This window comes from Xyrauchen texanus, chromosome 26 (assembly GCF_025860055.1).
Source record: "Xyrauchen texanus isolate HMW12.3.18 chromosome 26, RBS_HiC_50CHRs, whole genome shotgun sequence".
Lineage (NCBI taxonomy): Eukaryota > Metazoa > Chordata > Actinopteri > Cypriniformes > Catostomidae > Xyrauchen > Xyrauchen texanus.
Window position 1 is genome coordinate 30,507,681 of NC_068301.1, and position 16,737 is coordinate 30,524,417.

The following is a 16,737-nucleotide window of genomic DNA, read 5'->3' on the forward strand; positions in this document are numbered from 1 at the left end:
ACAGTTCTTCTACCTATTTCGGCTGTCTCAATTGCTTCTGTCTCTTTCTGTAATCTCAGACTGACACAATGTTCTGTGGGGGCTTTGTGTGGTACATGACATCTGTTGCAGGGCTCCCTGTTCTTCTATTCTAATCTTTTCTATTTGCACAAGTAATGTTTGTGAGTCTAACATTTATATTTCCTATTGACACAGTAAAGCTGAAGATATAAATAAGACAAATGCTTCTGTGAAACATCTTAAGTGCCTAAAACATAGTAAGAAAATAGTATTTTCACATCAAAAAGTGTACTTTTATTTATATTATGTTATAAATTGTAGTAGGAGTCCTTTGGTATTGACATTCATTTTCGCTAATTTTAATAGAACAAAATTACTTTGTTATGGTAATGAAAATCATCATTGAAAACAATGAGAATACTAAAAGTAAAACATCTAGACATGTTACGGCAATGAAAATCATCATTGAAAACAATGAGAATACTAAAAGTAAAACATCTAGACATGTTACGGCAATGAAAATCATCATTGAAAACAATGGGATAAGTAAAATTAAAACATTTGGATGGATTAAAGGAATGAGAATAATTAATTAAAAAAATTGGGAATAGTAAAAGTAAAGTTTCCAGACGTGTTACGGTAATGAGAATCATAATTGAAAACATTGAGAAAATTACATTTTATCACTGACAACTATGACAATGGTATCCTAAAAAAATTATGTCACAATGCAAAATGTCTTAATGGTCCTTAATATAGGCTTCATTTCCTTTATGCAAATTATATATTTTTTAATGCATTGATTTGGGCTTAAATATGTCCAGGACATTTTCTTGACAGGTTTCGTAAGAATCACCCATTGTGGGTAGTTGCTATGAGGTTGCTAAGTTGTTCTGAGGATGTCAAACTCCTCTTCCTGGGGGTCCACAGCCCTGCAGAGTTTAGTTCCAGCCCTGCTCAAAAATGCCTCATTGTAATCTTCAAGCACTCCTGAAGACCTTGATTAGCTGACTCAGGTGTGTTTAAATAGATATTAATTTAAACTGCTGGAATGTAGCCCTCCAGGAACCGAGTTTGACACCCCAATCTAAGTGGATAGTTCAACATTTTCAAAAATGAAAATTCTGTCATATTTACATACACCCTCATGTTGTTCCAAACCCATGTCTTTTTTTGTCTTTTGTAGAACACAAAATGGGGTTATCAGTCACCATTCACTTTCACTGTATCTTTTTACCTTATTAAAGATACACTAGAAGTTTGATTATGTTGTGCCTTTTTTCAGCGCTTCATCCCACCCTTTAAAAGCAATATGTTACTTTAAAAGTGTCTTGAGCCTTGAATGAAGCTGCAGGGTGATCTACAAGCAGAGACAAAAGGAATATAAGAGGTCACAATCTAAACAGATGAAATTACAATCTCTTACCCGTTCCTTCTCATACATAGATCATACAGAGCCACATAGCTCTCTTTTTTCATCTTCTGCCTCATATTCTATCTTTTTCAAGTCTCCCTGGGGGAAGCCAAAGCTAAGTGAAGTAATTACGCCTAATGATCACCTGATAATTATAATGGTTCTCACTTAAGTTAATTTCTTGTTGTGTTTGGGTGTGGAAGTCTTCTGAGCCATCACACATCCATGATGCTCACCAGTGTGCATTTGTGTAAGAGAGAGCACGAGTATGAAAAAAAAAGAGAAATGGGGCAGGAAAGAGGGAACGAGAAAGAAGATAAATTCCTCTGTCTTATGGTTCTTGCTTGAGCACAGCTGATACAGTGGTAGCCAATTACAGCACTCCCTATAAAGCTAATTTAAAGGGAGAGCAACCTTGTTGTGTGTTCTCATTTGAAACTCAGCTGATACGCCTGCTGGAATATAAAGATTGATGATGGAGTTTGTTAGTGTAATCCAAGAGATGTGTTGACTCTAAAAGCTGCCCAAAATCCAATGCAGCCTTACAGTATTGATTCACAACAAAGTCTAGTGATATTTCTCTTTATTGTGTCTTTCTTAATACGCTTTCCTGGTCTTATTGGGCACAGTTCCTCAGTGTCCCTTGTCTGTTTTTGTCAAAGTGTGTTTGCATTTTGCCCTCATCTGTTTCAGGTGCCACTGGCAGGCTATATCAGTGTTTCCATGGGAACCCTTATTGTTTCCATGGGAATGCTGATCGTTAAAACTTTCAGCTGCAAGCGGCACCTGACACTTGTTTGTTTCCCTGCTTATTTTAATCCCCACATGTGTCATGTCTGAGGTCGGATCATTGTTATTGTTACTGTGAGTGTCGATGTGAGCGTTTGCTGTCAAGTGTTAACTGTGCTTTCTTGTGTATTTGGAGCTTGCTGCTGTTTGGTTTTAGAAGTGTGGTTACCTTCTGCTTCTCCCGTGATCGTCTTCGCCTGTGATCATCGACCAGTTCCTGTGGAGGATTCCTCTGTCTTTGCCTGCATGTCGGGGGAGAAATATTTCCAGGGCTTGCTTAGTTTGAAAAGAGAACTTTGTGTTAATTAAAAAATCTGATTGAACTGTTACCTCTGCTTTTGGGTCTTGTCTCACACCCATTCTGACAAGATCCGCCTCTGAAAAACTATTCTTTTCGGCTGATGTCACCTATAATGTTAACAAAATTTAGGTTTCTATTGTTGTAGGTAGCCAGTATTGGGTAGATTACTACTACTTCTTTCTGCTGCTCCCATTAGAGGTCGCCGCAGTGGACCATCTGTGATTCGCATATATGAATTAGCACAGGTTTTTACACCAGATGCATTGGGTAGATTACTTTTGAAACATAATCTGATAGTGATTACAAATTACACAATTACAATTTTAATCAGTTATGTAATCTTATCTGTTTCCTTTAATATTACTTTTGAATTACTCATTGTATGTTTTGATGAAAATCATTCTCTTTACGTGTATTAAGTACCACATTGCACTTCTTTATTTTAACAGTAAACATGACATTTCTTGATTATATAATCCAGATTACATGTACAATAGTTTATTACTTCTGCACAAACAATAGATAATGTATTGGCCAATATGTATTGTACTCCTGTACTAAATATTGTCACCTATCGACGTGTATGCTAAAGAAAAAGTTTCTGATCCACTTTAAATTAGGTGTCTTTGACTACTATGTACATAACCATTTGATACAATGTACTGTACATTGTACATACATGTTGTTGCACTGTAATTAGATTTAAAGTACTTGCATTTAAATACATTTGTAGTTACACTGTTAACTTTCCCCTATTCCTTACCCCAAAACCAACTCTAACACCCAATCCTAACCCTAACCCTACCCTTACTCCTAAACCTACTCATACCTCAACCTCAGTAGGAGCACATGTGGGTATTTTGCAGAATAACATGTAGTTACTCAGTAAATGCATAATCTTGTATGTATTTAATGTTAATACATAGTTGTTAAGGCCCCATGATATACAGTGTGACCACATTTTCTGTCACCATTGCATCTACCTATTCACAGTCAGCCATAATTAATTCTGTGAGTGAAAGTGTCCAATAACATGTTGGGTTTCCGACACACAATGAGTAATTTCCGACTGGTCATTTGGGTCTTAATATGTCGGCCCCCATAAGGAAACCCACTCATTGTAAAGATAATCCAAATTTGGATTAATGATATGACTGGAGTCTCCATCTCATGTGAGTGGTCTTTATGTCTAAAACTGAATGAGGAATAAATGACTGTACACAATAATTTAATGCTGGATGCTTATGGCAAAAACAAGCACAACAGTCTGGTTCCATTCATTTTCTCCTTAGAGGAACTGATTATTGACGATAACTTGTAAAACTTTAAAGACAGACTGACTTTGCGCTTACAGGTTGTTAATTGATGGTGTATGCTTCTGCTGAACCTTATTTCAAGTTCCTTTTTTAGAAATTGTGTTTAATAACAGAAATCCTGGTGAAGAACTGGACTACCTGTAAATCCTGATCTACAGCAAACAAACTGCGGCAAAACAGCCTTGAATGATGCAATAGAATAGGTCTCCCTACATTCTAAAACTGCATATATATTTGTATAATTAAGTATTTCACAGTATACATAGAAATATATTCAATTATTCACAATACTTAAAGGGATAGTTCACCCAAAAAATGTAAATTCTCTCAGCATTTACTCACCCTCATGCCATCCCAGGTGTGTATGACATCCTTTCTTCAGCAGAACACATTTGAAGTAAAATAAACACATTTCTAAGCTCAGTAGGTCCTTAAAATGTTGATGGTGATCCAACCTTTGAAGCTACAAAAATCACTGACTGTCAGAATAAACATCATCCATATGACTCCACTAAGTTATTGAATGTCTTCTAAAGTGAAACGATCTCTTGTTGTGCAAACGGATGTAATCTCACCTTTTCTCTCAGTTGAGATATCCAGGATGAGCACACAAATGCACCATTTTGAGTAAACAAACAGATACAAATACAGATATAAACCAAAACCAACAACGGTTCTGTACAGCATTCCTCCTACTCAGTTGTACACAGCGCGTGCATCTGTTCTTGCGTGAATGTGCCAACGTGCTTACTGCTGCTGACCGGAAGTGATGATTTATAGTTAAAAGCGATCGTTTCACTTTAGAAGACATGGAGGATGTTTATGCTGACTCTCTGTTCTTTTTAGAGCTTCAAAGGTCTGATCACCATCCATTAAGGACCTACTGAGCATAAATATTTTTCTATTTTACTTCAAAATGTGTTCTGCTGAAGAAAGAATGTCATAAACATCTGGGACGGCATGAGGGTGAGTAAAAGATGAGAGAATTTTCAATTTTGGGTGAACTATCCCTTTAATGGGATTATAGTTCATTCCCTCATTAAAGATGTGAAGTACACAGCCTCGTACCTTTGTCTTTTTATTTTTGTATTTAAGCCTCAAATCAAAGTTTATAATGTTGTAGACTCTTTTATGATGATTTTTTTATTTTTATTCCTATGGAAAACAATGAATGAAAAAAATCGAAACCAAGGTGACTGAAAAGGCAGGCACTGTTGGGCTCCATTGGGTGAATAATAATAGATTTGTTTAAGATCCATTGGGAAATGTCATGGTGCTGTCAACTTGACCTTCAGCCTTCATGTCCAGCTCAAAAAGCTGATTGATAAAATCAAAAGTCAATAAGGTTTTTGGGGGTTTTTGCTCATTGAATATTCTGTTTCACTATATGTTACTACAGAAGTAAAATGGGTTGTGAATGGCATTTCATGTTGACTTCGAACTGTTTCTGAATTGCAATCTTTCTGTGTCCCCTTGCAGGAGGAAGCTATAAGAAGATTGGTTACTATGATATGACCAAAGGCAATCTCTCTTGGTATGGGAATGACAGGTGGATAGGTGAGGACACATTTGTCTCACTCATCTCACATACGTGCTCTTGTTTATCAATGTCTGTTGCACTATCCTCTGTTTTTAACCTACTCTTACACAATCACTCACATTATAACTGTCGCCCCACACCACTGCAATTTCTCTGCATCTATCCCAGTGTTACAGCCACACAATACATGCCCGCCCCCTGCAAAAAGAGAGAAGTGCAGACGATAGGATGCTATGGGGCTTTAATCAATCAGTCAGTCAAATTCTGTTTAGCATTCTGTCTGTGAGGGCAGGCGCTGCGGGAACTCGGCACGGCTCAACAAAAAAAGACAAATGAATGGCGTTAGAAAACCGCCAGGAGTTAATTCCAATCATAAATTGAGCAAGCGCACTGATAAAAATTGTGTGCTGTATAGAATGAGTGATGGTTTCATTTAATCTTTTTAATTGTATTTGATGACCAGTTCAGGCTCAGTGAAGGAGATGGTGTATTGAGAAATGCCAGCTGACAGCTGAAAACAACACAAATCAGAATTGGCCCAGGCCATTCCCCAGCTGCCTCCCAGCCCACTCTAACCTTGACTGAAAGAGTATGAATCGTCCAATCTTGATGGGCGGCACCGTGTGCCTCAGCAAATTGTCTTTGCATGTAATTTAAACGAGAGGATCTGAACTCGTTTTGTTTCAGGATCCAGATTTCATTGGACATCCTGTGCCTACCCAAAGTTGTTCCAATATTGTTTATTGTACATAAGTAAACAGAAATATTCTTAATGTTACAAATAAGATTTTAATCTAATTAAATGGATGATATGCTGAATAATTCATAAAATTAAGCACAATTAATGTGCCTATCAAACTAAATGTTTATCATTTTGGTTCATTCCGGGCAAAATTTGTATTTTTACGTTCCGGTTCAGAAGTTCTGCAGCCTCCTTTCCAAAAGGTTACTGATTAGAACAAAATAAAAGAACGGTTAATAACGTTCTTTTTCATCATAGAAATCATAACAACCAGTTAATTGACAGTTAAATATAAATGTATTTACAGATCTGCTTCTCAGTCAAAACAACACAGCAGCATCAATTCTACATGAATGCATCATATCTAACAAAAATTCATTGGAAACAACTGAAAAGTACTTTTTAGCTCTAATAATGTTTTCCTTGTATCTGGATTAGCTGTGCATGCGTACTGTAGTATTTTTACATAGTTGTTAAAAAGGGCATCCACAATGGGCAAAGAATTGTGTGATGTAGCAGTTTCCTTCAGGATCAAAGCACACGTTTCATTTTTATGGGGCAACATGAAGTGGTGTATATCCAAACATTTACAGTGATTAACCCTTTGGCCTTTAGTTTCATGTAAAAATTATTGTAACGTTATTACTGGTTACCAGCATTAAAAAAAAAAGTTCCCTTTTGTAGGAACTCAAGCTGTGAAATCGCATTGGGACCAGAGGCGGCGGCAGCCGATTTTTGCCGGGGCTTCAGCCCCGAATGTTTTGACTGTAGCCCCGAATGTATTTTGAAATGTTGACTGACAAATATGAAACCGGACAATAGCCTATGTAAACCCCCGAAATCATAAGTTGCCTTATTTCATTGTGCTTTGGCTTTGCACATACTGCATACAGCCTGTAAAAATAGACATAGGCATAATCTACCCTATAGAATAAGTTCCTTTGCTGTCGGTAGCCTATGGGCGACTCCGTTTCTTCCTCTCTGTTGAATATGCAGCAGGTAGGGGAGGAGCTTGCACAGTCGTTGACATCAACTAACGTTACTTAGTGGCGAGTTAACAGCAGTTCGCAGGAAAGACAGCAAAAAATAAGCAAATGAGGCTTTAGGGATTTTTCCCGAAAGAAGTCAGTGGGTAAGAATTCACATTTGTTTTTAGTCTGAAGATCATCATCTAGCTGGCTTTCACCCACAGTAAGCTAAACCTCAAGAGGTCCACTACCGACTGCCATTACATGTTATAGCCTCTAGCTTCCTTATATAGATTGACGCAACTTGGTAGCTTCTTGTTAGCGTGTTCGCCTCTCGCGCCGGAGACCGCGGTTTGAGTCCCGATTGCAGTGTACTTTTCTTGTTTATCAGGTGATGTTTTCGCTAAGATAACAATAAGCATTAGCATAAAATGTATGTGTGACTTGTTTTGTGATATTAGTTTGTAGGAAATATACACTTTGATTTGATTAAATGGTTTTGTAGAGGGTAGCAAAGATGAGCAACAGACTGAGGAGCAGCAGCTGTGCCAGAATCAGGCATGGAAACTGGTAACATTTAATCAGTCACTTTACTTTAGAGAAAGTTAAAAGTGAAACATTGTTTATCCCAATGATCCAAATGAAAGGATTTTGACAGATTAATTATTCTCATAGAGATGATGAGAATTATATAGAGTTCGATGCCATTGTGTGTCAATGAACTTAGACTAAAGTTACTCATGTATTGCTTTAACTTAGGATCTTATACATCATTTTGACTATGTCAAAAAATATAAATTATTTATATTAAATATTTTTTTACCTCACTTTACTCATTATAATATAACTCTTTTGTGATGATTTTATGTTAATGTACATGAAAATTCAAGAATCATGATAGATATTAGGGCAATCCCACTGATCTGCTCTTCCCAATACATTTTCTTCAATGGTATTGGTCCACAAATTGACATAATGTAACACTTGATGAATTAGATGTTTGAAGCTGATTTGCAATAAGTTATGTGCTGTATCTGTTCTTTTGCATCACAGATGATTCAGGGAGGAGAGAGAATGAGTTAGTCGAGGATATACTAGAGTGGAAGATTTAGGATTTTGCCAGAGCAAAACTCAAAGAATACCCTCTCACCAGCTTTGGACTAACAGAGAAGTGGTTGCTAGTGTGAAAATTAAATTGTCTGGGCTAAGCCCCGGATGTCCTTCAATGCTGGAAACGCCTCTGATTGGGACACACCCTGAGTGTCACATGGTCTGAAGCCCTTTTACAGTCATGGCAATTTATTGGTTGGTGGCACTTAAGCGCCATGGGCTCCTTAAAAGCGCTTGCTTTGGTGCCATTGAGTCAGATTTTCTGTTCTTCAGTGCACAATCTCGTCTGGCCCATGTTTTTACCAATGACTCACATTGAAGCGAGGATCATTATTATTCTCCCTTTTGAGTGGCAACACAAGATGGTATTTAAAAAGTGACTCACTTTGTTTTATACAGCGTAATGTCAGAGCGTTTTATTGTAGGTTTTTCCAAACATTACAAGGGTTCAACGGGGAAAGCAGTGCTGTTCGTGGCTTGTAGTTTCTCACTACGAGGTGTTATCCCCACTTTTTCCAGTTCCAAGGCCTCCAGATTAGAGCTCTGTGTGCAGGGGCAGTTTGAGATTTTCGGTTTTATGTCTGAGAGGATTGGAGTGTGAACGGTCATCGGATTCTTCCTCATGTTTGTCTCCCTCACCTTTAGCGAAAGTGCGAGTCTCGTCGGACATGCTCTGAGGCCTAGCTCGGCGGCCTTTTTCTGACAAACACGCTTGCAAAAAAGTTACCATGCATGTCTTGAGCCGTCGCTATTAAAAACGCTGTATGAGAGAATTTGTCATTGAAGGTAAGGGGACAAATATTCATATCATTTTTTTTTTTAACCCCTTAAATGCATTTTTGGCTGCCGTCTGCAATTATTCACTCCCAAAATGAAAAGTTCACCTCACACACATACAGTGGACTAATTGCTAAAAATTCCATAAAATATAATTTTACAGAAAAAATAATCTAATAATTAATAAATAATACTGTATTTATTTACAGTCTTATGAACATAATAAAAACAATTCTAATTTGTGTACAGTCTGAACAGTCACATTCTTGAGATCGAGAGCTTTCATTTGATATATGACTTGTACATTTAAGTGCTATGTGAAAAACTATTATATTCATACTCTCATTTCTACATCATCACCTCAAGATGGCGCTCATTTGTGACGCAAAGGTTTTACGGCTATATTTTTTTATTTTATGTAACATAAATACAAACCTGCCAGTGGGTCCCTTGAGTTTAAGAGCCACTGGAAAAAGATGTACTATAATGTTATGAAATAATTATGATTTAAATCTCTTTTAAAAAGAAAAACTTTCGTCACAGCTACATTTGAATTGCTGTCAATGGAGAAACATGCAGTTATAGTATCTACAGTACAAGCTACACATGCAGTCAAACTCAATCATATCTCAATGTTTCTTCATCACCATGAGTACTGCGGTTTTAAGATATTTTTTCAAGTTAAAAGTAGTTCAAATAAAACAAAAAGGCACTTGATGCCTGTTGAACCTGGCAGCGGAAATATTGCAGATTTTTTTTTTTGCTTTAATCTGTTAATTTTTTAATCATATTATTTTTATTATTAATTATACTAGATTAACACATTAAATTGACAGCCCAGGTAAAAGTATTGTTTATCCTTGTTGCAAGTGAACCCATGTTTACCCATGAGTCGTATTTTCTTTTACCTTGCAAAGTTTTGTTTATGGTTTTCATGGATGAGGGCGTCACACATCATGTCCATGTTGGCCTATGCCTAATTTGCATAGCATCTACCAAGTGACAGAATAATTTGTGACAAAATTAGGTAGAGTTTGGATGCACAGCCTTTGACATCAACAACAAAATATATGGGAAGTGTTTACAAGGCCCCCAGAATTGCTTGTGAAAATTAAAAAGTTGATAAGCCTAATTATTTTGCTCTCCAAAATGCCTCAATATATGGTTAAATGCATTTTATTATTTGATTTATCATTGTTTTTACCTTCTATTCTTGACCACATCAAAACAGACCAGTTGAAAACTAGTGATTTAAACCCTTGTAGATTTCACATGGGACTTGTCATTTGAAAAATATCCTCTGAGCTTTTGTGATAGCAACCTGGATTTGTGATTTCTAACATTGGCTGTAGAATGCCACATCACCGCCTTCATTATATGACCATTTCTATGCCTAGACATCTCCCAGACGTGCTGCCAGTGGACTTATTCTGTTTTCAACTTGCTTATTAGCTTATTAAAAACTCACTGAAGCAGTGAGCTCCATGGCAACTGTAGCACATCTTCATTGCAAAACGCACTAGTTGCAATTTTCACAAGCCGTTCTGGGGGCCTTGTGACGGAACCTGATTTATTTATTTATTTTTACCCAGTATGCAACTGGGAATCGAGCCCACCGGGTTGCTGATGTGGAGAGCCCTTGTCTTACACCCCAGGCAGCTCACAGTATCTGGCACCTTTAACTCCTGCATTAGTTGTCAATGATATATCTCTTTAGAACAGCAACTCTGGACCGTGCCAAACTGCACGCATTGCCAGCAGCATTGAGGAGTTATTAATTTCAAGAAGCAATGCTACTTACTTGAAGGGATAGTTCACCCAAGATTAAAATTATGTTCACCCTCATGTCATTCCAAACCCATATGAAGTTCTTATGAGAAACAAAAGGACATGTTAGGCAAGATGACTCCACATGAACTCCACATGAAGAGCGCTTGCAGACAAAATTGTCTCATTCTGCATTTTGGTGATAGTTAAGACTTGATATGCTTCTATGTAATTAAAATGTGCCTTATATTGACTGAAAAATACTTGATTTCTATCACAAGTCCCATCTGGGCTTGTACATCAAATAGCATTAAGAGCTCCTTTCTCCATCATTTTATCACGTCACACGTGTGCGTGCGTGCGTGCGTGCGTGCGTGCGTGCGTCGTGTGTAGAGAGATTCTATTATTTATTTAGAAAGCAACCTCCGCAGCTCTATCATAGGAGAGAATGTAACGAGTCAACTAGCATGTTACAACAGTACCGCCCATAGAATGTCTTTGGGACCGGCACATTATGCTATTTTGTGCTAAGCTTGTTGGCTCCGATTGGTAGAAGGGCTCTGCTGTGTGTTTGTGGTGTGTCTGTCAGAGTAATGACTTCGAGTAGACACATTACAAAGGTTCCGCCCATCTCAACAAGTGTTAATGCTGGTTTATGTTGTATTAACAGTAAATGTGTTAAATCATGATTAAGAACAATTAAGGTGTTAAACATTAATTAATCGCATGCATTAATGCATTTATTCTGACAGCTCTAATAATCAGTAATATAATCTTTTATATTACACTTCTTAGGTAATCTAATCTCATTACTTTTGGAAATACCAATTTACACAGATACACTTGGAGACCATTGTAATCAGAAATAGAGCAAATGGAAGTCAGAGGGGTCCCCCTGAGCGTTTCACTGGAGCAGGACACCGTACTGGTACTTATACAAATGTATATAGGCTGCCCTGTGAACACACACAATGATTAAAAGGCAGAACGTTTTCAGATTGGCTAAACAAACAATATGTCCATTTTTCGAGCCTTGGACTAGTACAGTGTTAGATCATCCATCCTGCTGAAATGAATGTTAAATCATCCATCCTGACCGACTGCGCCAGGAGTGTTAGATCCGGTCTCCCACTAGACCTCCACTCCATCAAAAGATATTCAAATAACAGAGTTTTGTCTGATATCCAAAACCAGTCAGCAGCAACACCTTGTTAGGTTAACTTTTCTCCCAGGCAAAGAAAAAAAGAAAGATTTACTGATTCAGTTGAGTGCCTGCACTGCATTTTACATGTATTTTGTAGCAATGAATAATACTACAGTTTTACAAAATAATATACAAATTTGGTTAAATGCTGCTGTACATAACTATGTTTTATTGACAGTGTTTAGTATAAATTGATCCGCTATCAAATGTTGTCATCTTAATTGAGATCCTCATTGTTCTCAGAAGATTTTGCCCACCTTCAATGTAATTAGCTACATTTTGATAGTAGCTTGTTGTTTAGCAAACTATTTTTTCAAAAAGGTACCTTGACCGTAGATTAACTACTTTAAAATACTACTTTAATTCAATGTAGCTTCTCCAATACCTCATGTCAGTGAGGTGAAAGGTCATTCTGCCCCTTGATTGTGATGTGCTAGACAAGAATGCAAATTCATCCAAGTTAGCATCGCGAGGTGACCCGCTAAAAGAAAAAGGCTTTGGCAAATGGGGACTGATGACCCTTGATATGTTGCTTGTGCCAACTGGACACACACACACAAATGCTACCCATCCAAACTCAACCTTTTCACCTTATAGCCATGGTCACTAATGCTCCTGGACGGAGTATTCTGGGTAGACAGGAACGGTGCCGGTCTAAAATAATCAGCACTGTGACGAGCTGAAATAAGGCCCCTTGAAGGAGAGGGTGACTTTGCTACAGATTGGACACCACATGTTGACCGAGCGATCGCTCAGTCTAATTCAACTTGCTCAGTGCGATAGCCATGGTATTCCACCCCACCTCCCCTCTTTTTACGTCTCTTACCCTCTGCAAAGTGAAGGTAACATCCCTTCATCTTCCAGTTGAATGGGATTATTTTTTGACTCTTTTATGTTCTATTACATTGTCTCTTGCTTTTATCCATCCACTTCTCTGGCCTCACTCGTTCTCTCTCACTCTCCCTGGTCGCCCCTGACAACCACTGTATGGGCGCCTTGTTCTCTCATCACTCTAGCAACCATTATAGGTTTTGGTCACCATAGCAACATACTGTCCCGATTCCACCATCAAGGACAGGCAGAAGTATCAAATGACATGAGCTGTCTGGGCCATTGGACTTACTCACACTCACACATTTACTATATTAATACTTGTTACACCAACACACAAACTTTCAATTTTCAACCTAAATTGCTTTGAAGCCAATATGGAATCAGAATTGACCCACACAGCATGTACACTAGTAACATATACAAACACACAGTCATTTTTTTTACCTAAATTCAAGTAAAAATGAAATAAAAATGTACCCAATTTACTTTCATAATACACATTCCTCTTATTGTGAATTATTCATTAGTGCACATTATTCCAAAGAAAAATATGTTCTATTGCATTTCATCAAAATATAATAATTAGCACCAAATCTGACACAACTTTTCATATTAGCTGACGTCACCAAGCCATAAAGAGAATTTTCCACCATCCAATCAATTCCTATTAGATGAACTCAAGTACCGCTCAAAATTTTTACGTTAAATATCCTGTTGTACTCAGAAATACATCATATTATGAAAAAAATATGGGTAACGGCAAGAAAATATTTTGCTTACTGAGTATGTTTGTCTTGTTTTCGAGTAAAAATAACTAAACATTCATAGAACAAGATACATTTACTTTAGAAGCAAGATGGCAAGACATCTGGTTTTCAAAGAAATTTAATAAAATGTATTAAAGTTTATGCTTATAACAATCAAAAAAATATTTACCAATGGGGTATGACATTTTTTTTCTAACCTTATTTTCAAATAGTTTTTTCTTGTTATAATCATAAACTTTAATATATTTTATTAGATATATCTGAAAATGAAACTTAATATCTTATGTCATTTTAAAATAATACAATTATTTTTTGCGGTGTTGCAAACACAATTTTATGTTAAAATTGTAGGAATAGTTCACCCAGAAATTTAAATTTGTCAGCATTTACTCACCCTCAGCTGCTATCACTTCCTTAAGAAACCTGTTGATCATTTAAATTTCAATAATTACAGGCCAATATCAAATTTACCATTCCTATCAAAAATCTTAAAAAGAGTTGTGCACTCTCAACTGCATTGTTACATACAGTCTAATAATCTCTATGAACCTTACCTTTCTGGCTTTCGCTCATCACACAGCACTGAGATGACTCTCCTCTGGTGGTTAATGACATCCTCCTGTCTGTGTATTCTGGGTCTACTAATATTTAAATTCTTCTTGATCTAAGTTTGGAATTTAACACTGTTTGCCATGATATCCTTCATCACTGGTTCAGATCTCTCTTGGCTTACTTCATACCTCACTGATAGAAAATATTTTATTAGTATACACAAGTATAAATCTGCCAGCTCTCTTCTCACACAAGGTGTTCCCCAGGGTTCAGTCCTTGGACCATTACTGTTGGTCACTTGGTGACATCATCCATAAACATGCCTTAATTTTCACTGTTAAGATGACTTATAAATTTACCTTAACTGCCAGCTGTGCCTCACTTTCTCCTCCTGCTTCACTCATTGCATGTATTAGTGATATTAGCTATATAGATAAAATTCTTCTTCTTCGCACACACTATTCATTTTCATGGTATGGAAAAAATGCAATGACACTAAATGGTGGCTGAAGCTGTCGGTCCCTAACATTCCGCCTAAAGCCTCATTTTGTGTCATACGAGTTTGGAATAACATGAGTGAGTAAAATATCACAGATTTCCTTTTTGGGTTAACTATCCCTTTACTTTTTCTACTTTGTACAATAGACATCCAATTTGACTGCTAAAATATGTAATAAATTACATTAACAAACAAAAACAATGAGCTGCAAATAAATGTTCCATCAAAGCACACATCGCCGCTCCACACAGATCCCAATTTAATTTAAACACCATAACAATACTGCACTGTTAACATCCTGACTTGAAACAATATAGCAACCATTTTCTATTTCCACACACCCCTGAAACCCAAGTGTCGTGCCATATCAAATTCTGAGTCTATTTCAATTAAGATTGGCAAAGATACTTTTTGTTTTCCCAGCAACCCAAAATTCTTCTATTGGCCATCTCCGGCCCTGAGTGGTCACATTTGGTCCGATCTTCCATTCTCCTTTAATCAATATCAGCGAGATCCACAAGGGTGATAGCCTAACATGACAGTCGCAGTACTTATCAGATGCTCTGTTGAGGGGTTCTGCTGGGAACGTGTGGTCAATAGGTGCTGTGTCGGGTTCGAGGGGATGGACTTTTAAAGGACGATCAGTTCTAGAGATAGATTGCTCTAAATGCTGTGTGATCTCCAGCCAATTTGTCACAGTAAAAGAATGCATTGCAAGAGCAAGTTTTGTGAGCAGCAAACCCTTTGAAGGGAGCTGACCACAATGCACCCTATTGTCCTTTGTTGTTGCCAGTTTAGCAGCCGATTACCCGCCTGTTCCGTCTGCGTGGGTATTGGTTCTTAGAGACGAGAGGGAGAGAAGCTTTAGTGGCAGAAAGGTGAAATTCGATAGCCATCAAACTCTCTTTCTCTGTAGACTCTAAAATGCAGCCATTTTATCAAGAGAGAGAGAGAGGAGGAGAGCGGGTAAAGTGACTCATTACTTCCTCTGAAACTGGCAGTACAGGGTTACTCTTCCTTTCTTCCTCCCACACTTTCTCTCTAAATTGTTTTATTATTAAATATATTTTATTGTATAAATTATAACTTTCATTAATAAGTCAATAGCAAACATTATATAACGCAACAATTACTTTTATTCACTTTCATAGAAATCATGAGTAAAACGGCAGATTATCAGTTCATAAACACTTTTCGCTCTGTTCTTCACACAGTGTTACTTAAGACGTCAAAGTACTTGCAAGGTGACACATTTTTCTGTTTTCATTACATAACCAACTACATTTAAAAGCTTGTTTATGCACGATAAAATTGCGCTGATAGAGTGTTGCACTTGCGATGCGAAGGTCTGTGGTGCGAGTCCTGAAGAGAAAGTGTCATAGAGGCACCACAAAATGACGTAGTCACTATCAATTAGGTTTAGGTTTTAGATAAGGGAGGTAGGTCGTTTTTTTTTTTTTTTTTATTTTTTATTAATTACTCAATAGAGCATTAAACTAAAAACCTCATCTGTTTGGAGAACATTAACTCACTTTTAGTGCCACCCAATAGACAATTCATCTAAAAAATGCTGCTATATGTTTAAGGAACCACGTAATATCTTTATGCAAAAAATGTAGCCAGTCACATTATTTTCAGATCAGGATGGAAAGGATAGTATGCTAATCTGTTTCATGACCTTTCTTACTGTTTGAACATAAATTAGCTTATGATCTTGGCTCTGAATGTTAAGATTTTAACAAAAGTTACATAAAATTTCTACTGACAGCTTTGTCGATTTCCACAGAATTTGTTGTTTATTTACTCATCCCTCAATTTCTAAAAATAAGCAAAATTGTATTCATGGTAATGCATTGACAATGGAAGTCCACGGGGCAAGATATTCTGAGAAATGTGTGGCTTATAATTTTTTTAAGTGCTTATATGAATTGTTTTTACAAAGTAATGAATCTTATTTGAGAGAGAGTTGTTTAAATCATCCTGTTGTGGGTAGAATTATTGTTCAATATGGATGACCTTCTGGTTATGGTTACGTAATTCTACTAGTTACATTTTTATTTAAATAAACTGTCCCTGGTATCTGGTGAAGCAGATCAAGACAAGTGTGGCTGGGGAGGAGGAGGGTTACAAAGAGAAAACGCTCATTGCATGCTGCAG

The 16,737-nt window shown here is 37.1% G+C and overlaps 1 protein-coding gene across 1 annotated transcript in view; it reads left to right on the forward strand.

Annotated features, from left to right (window-relative positions):
- Positions 1-16,737, forward strand: part of LOC127619537 (gamma-aminobutyric acid type B receptor subunit 1-like) — a 139,514-nt gene that overhangs the window by 95,244 nt on the left and 27,533 nt on the right. The window contains exon 14 of the mRNA XM_052092386.1: positions 5,300-5,377. Coding sequence (XP_051948346.1) covers positions 5,300-5,377 — 78 coding nt within the window. The remainder of the gene's footprint in view (positions 1-5,299; positions 5,378-16,737) is intronic.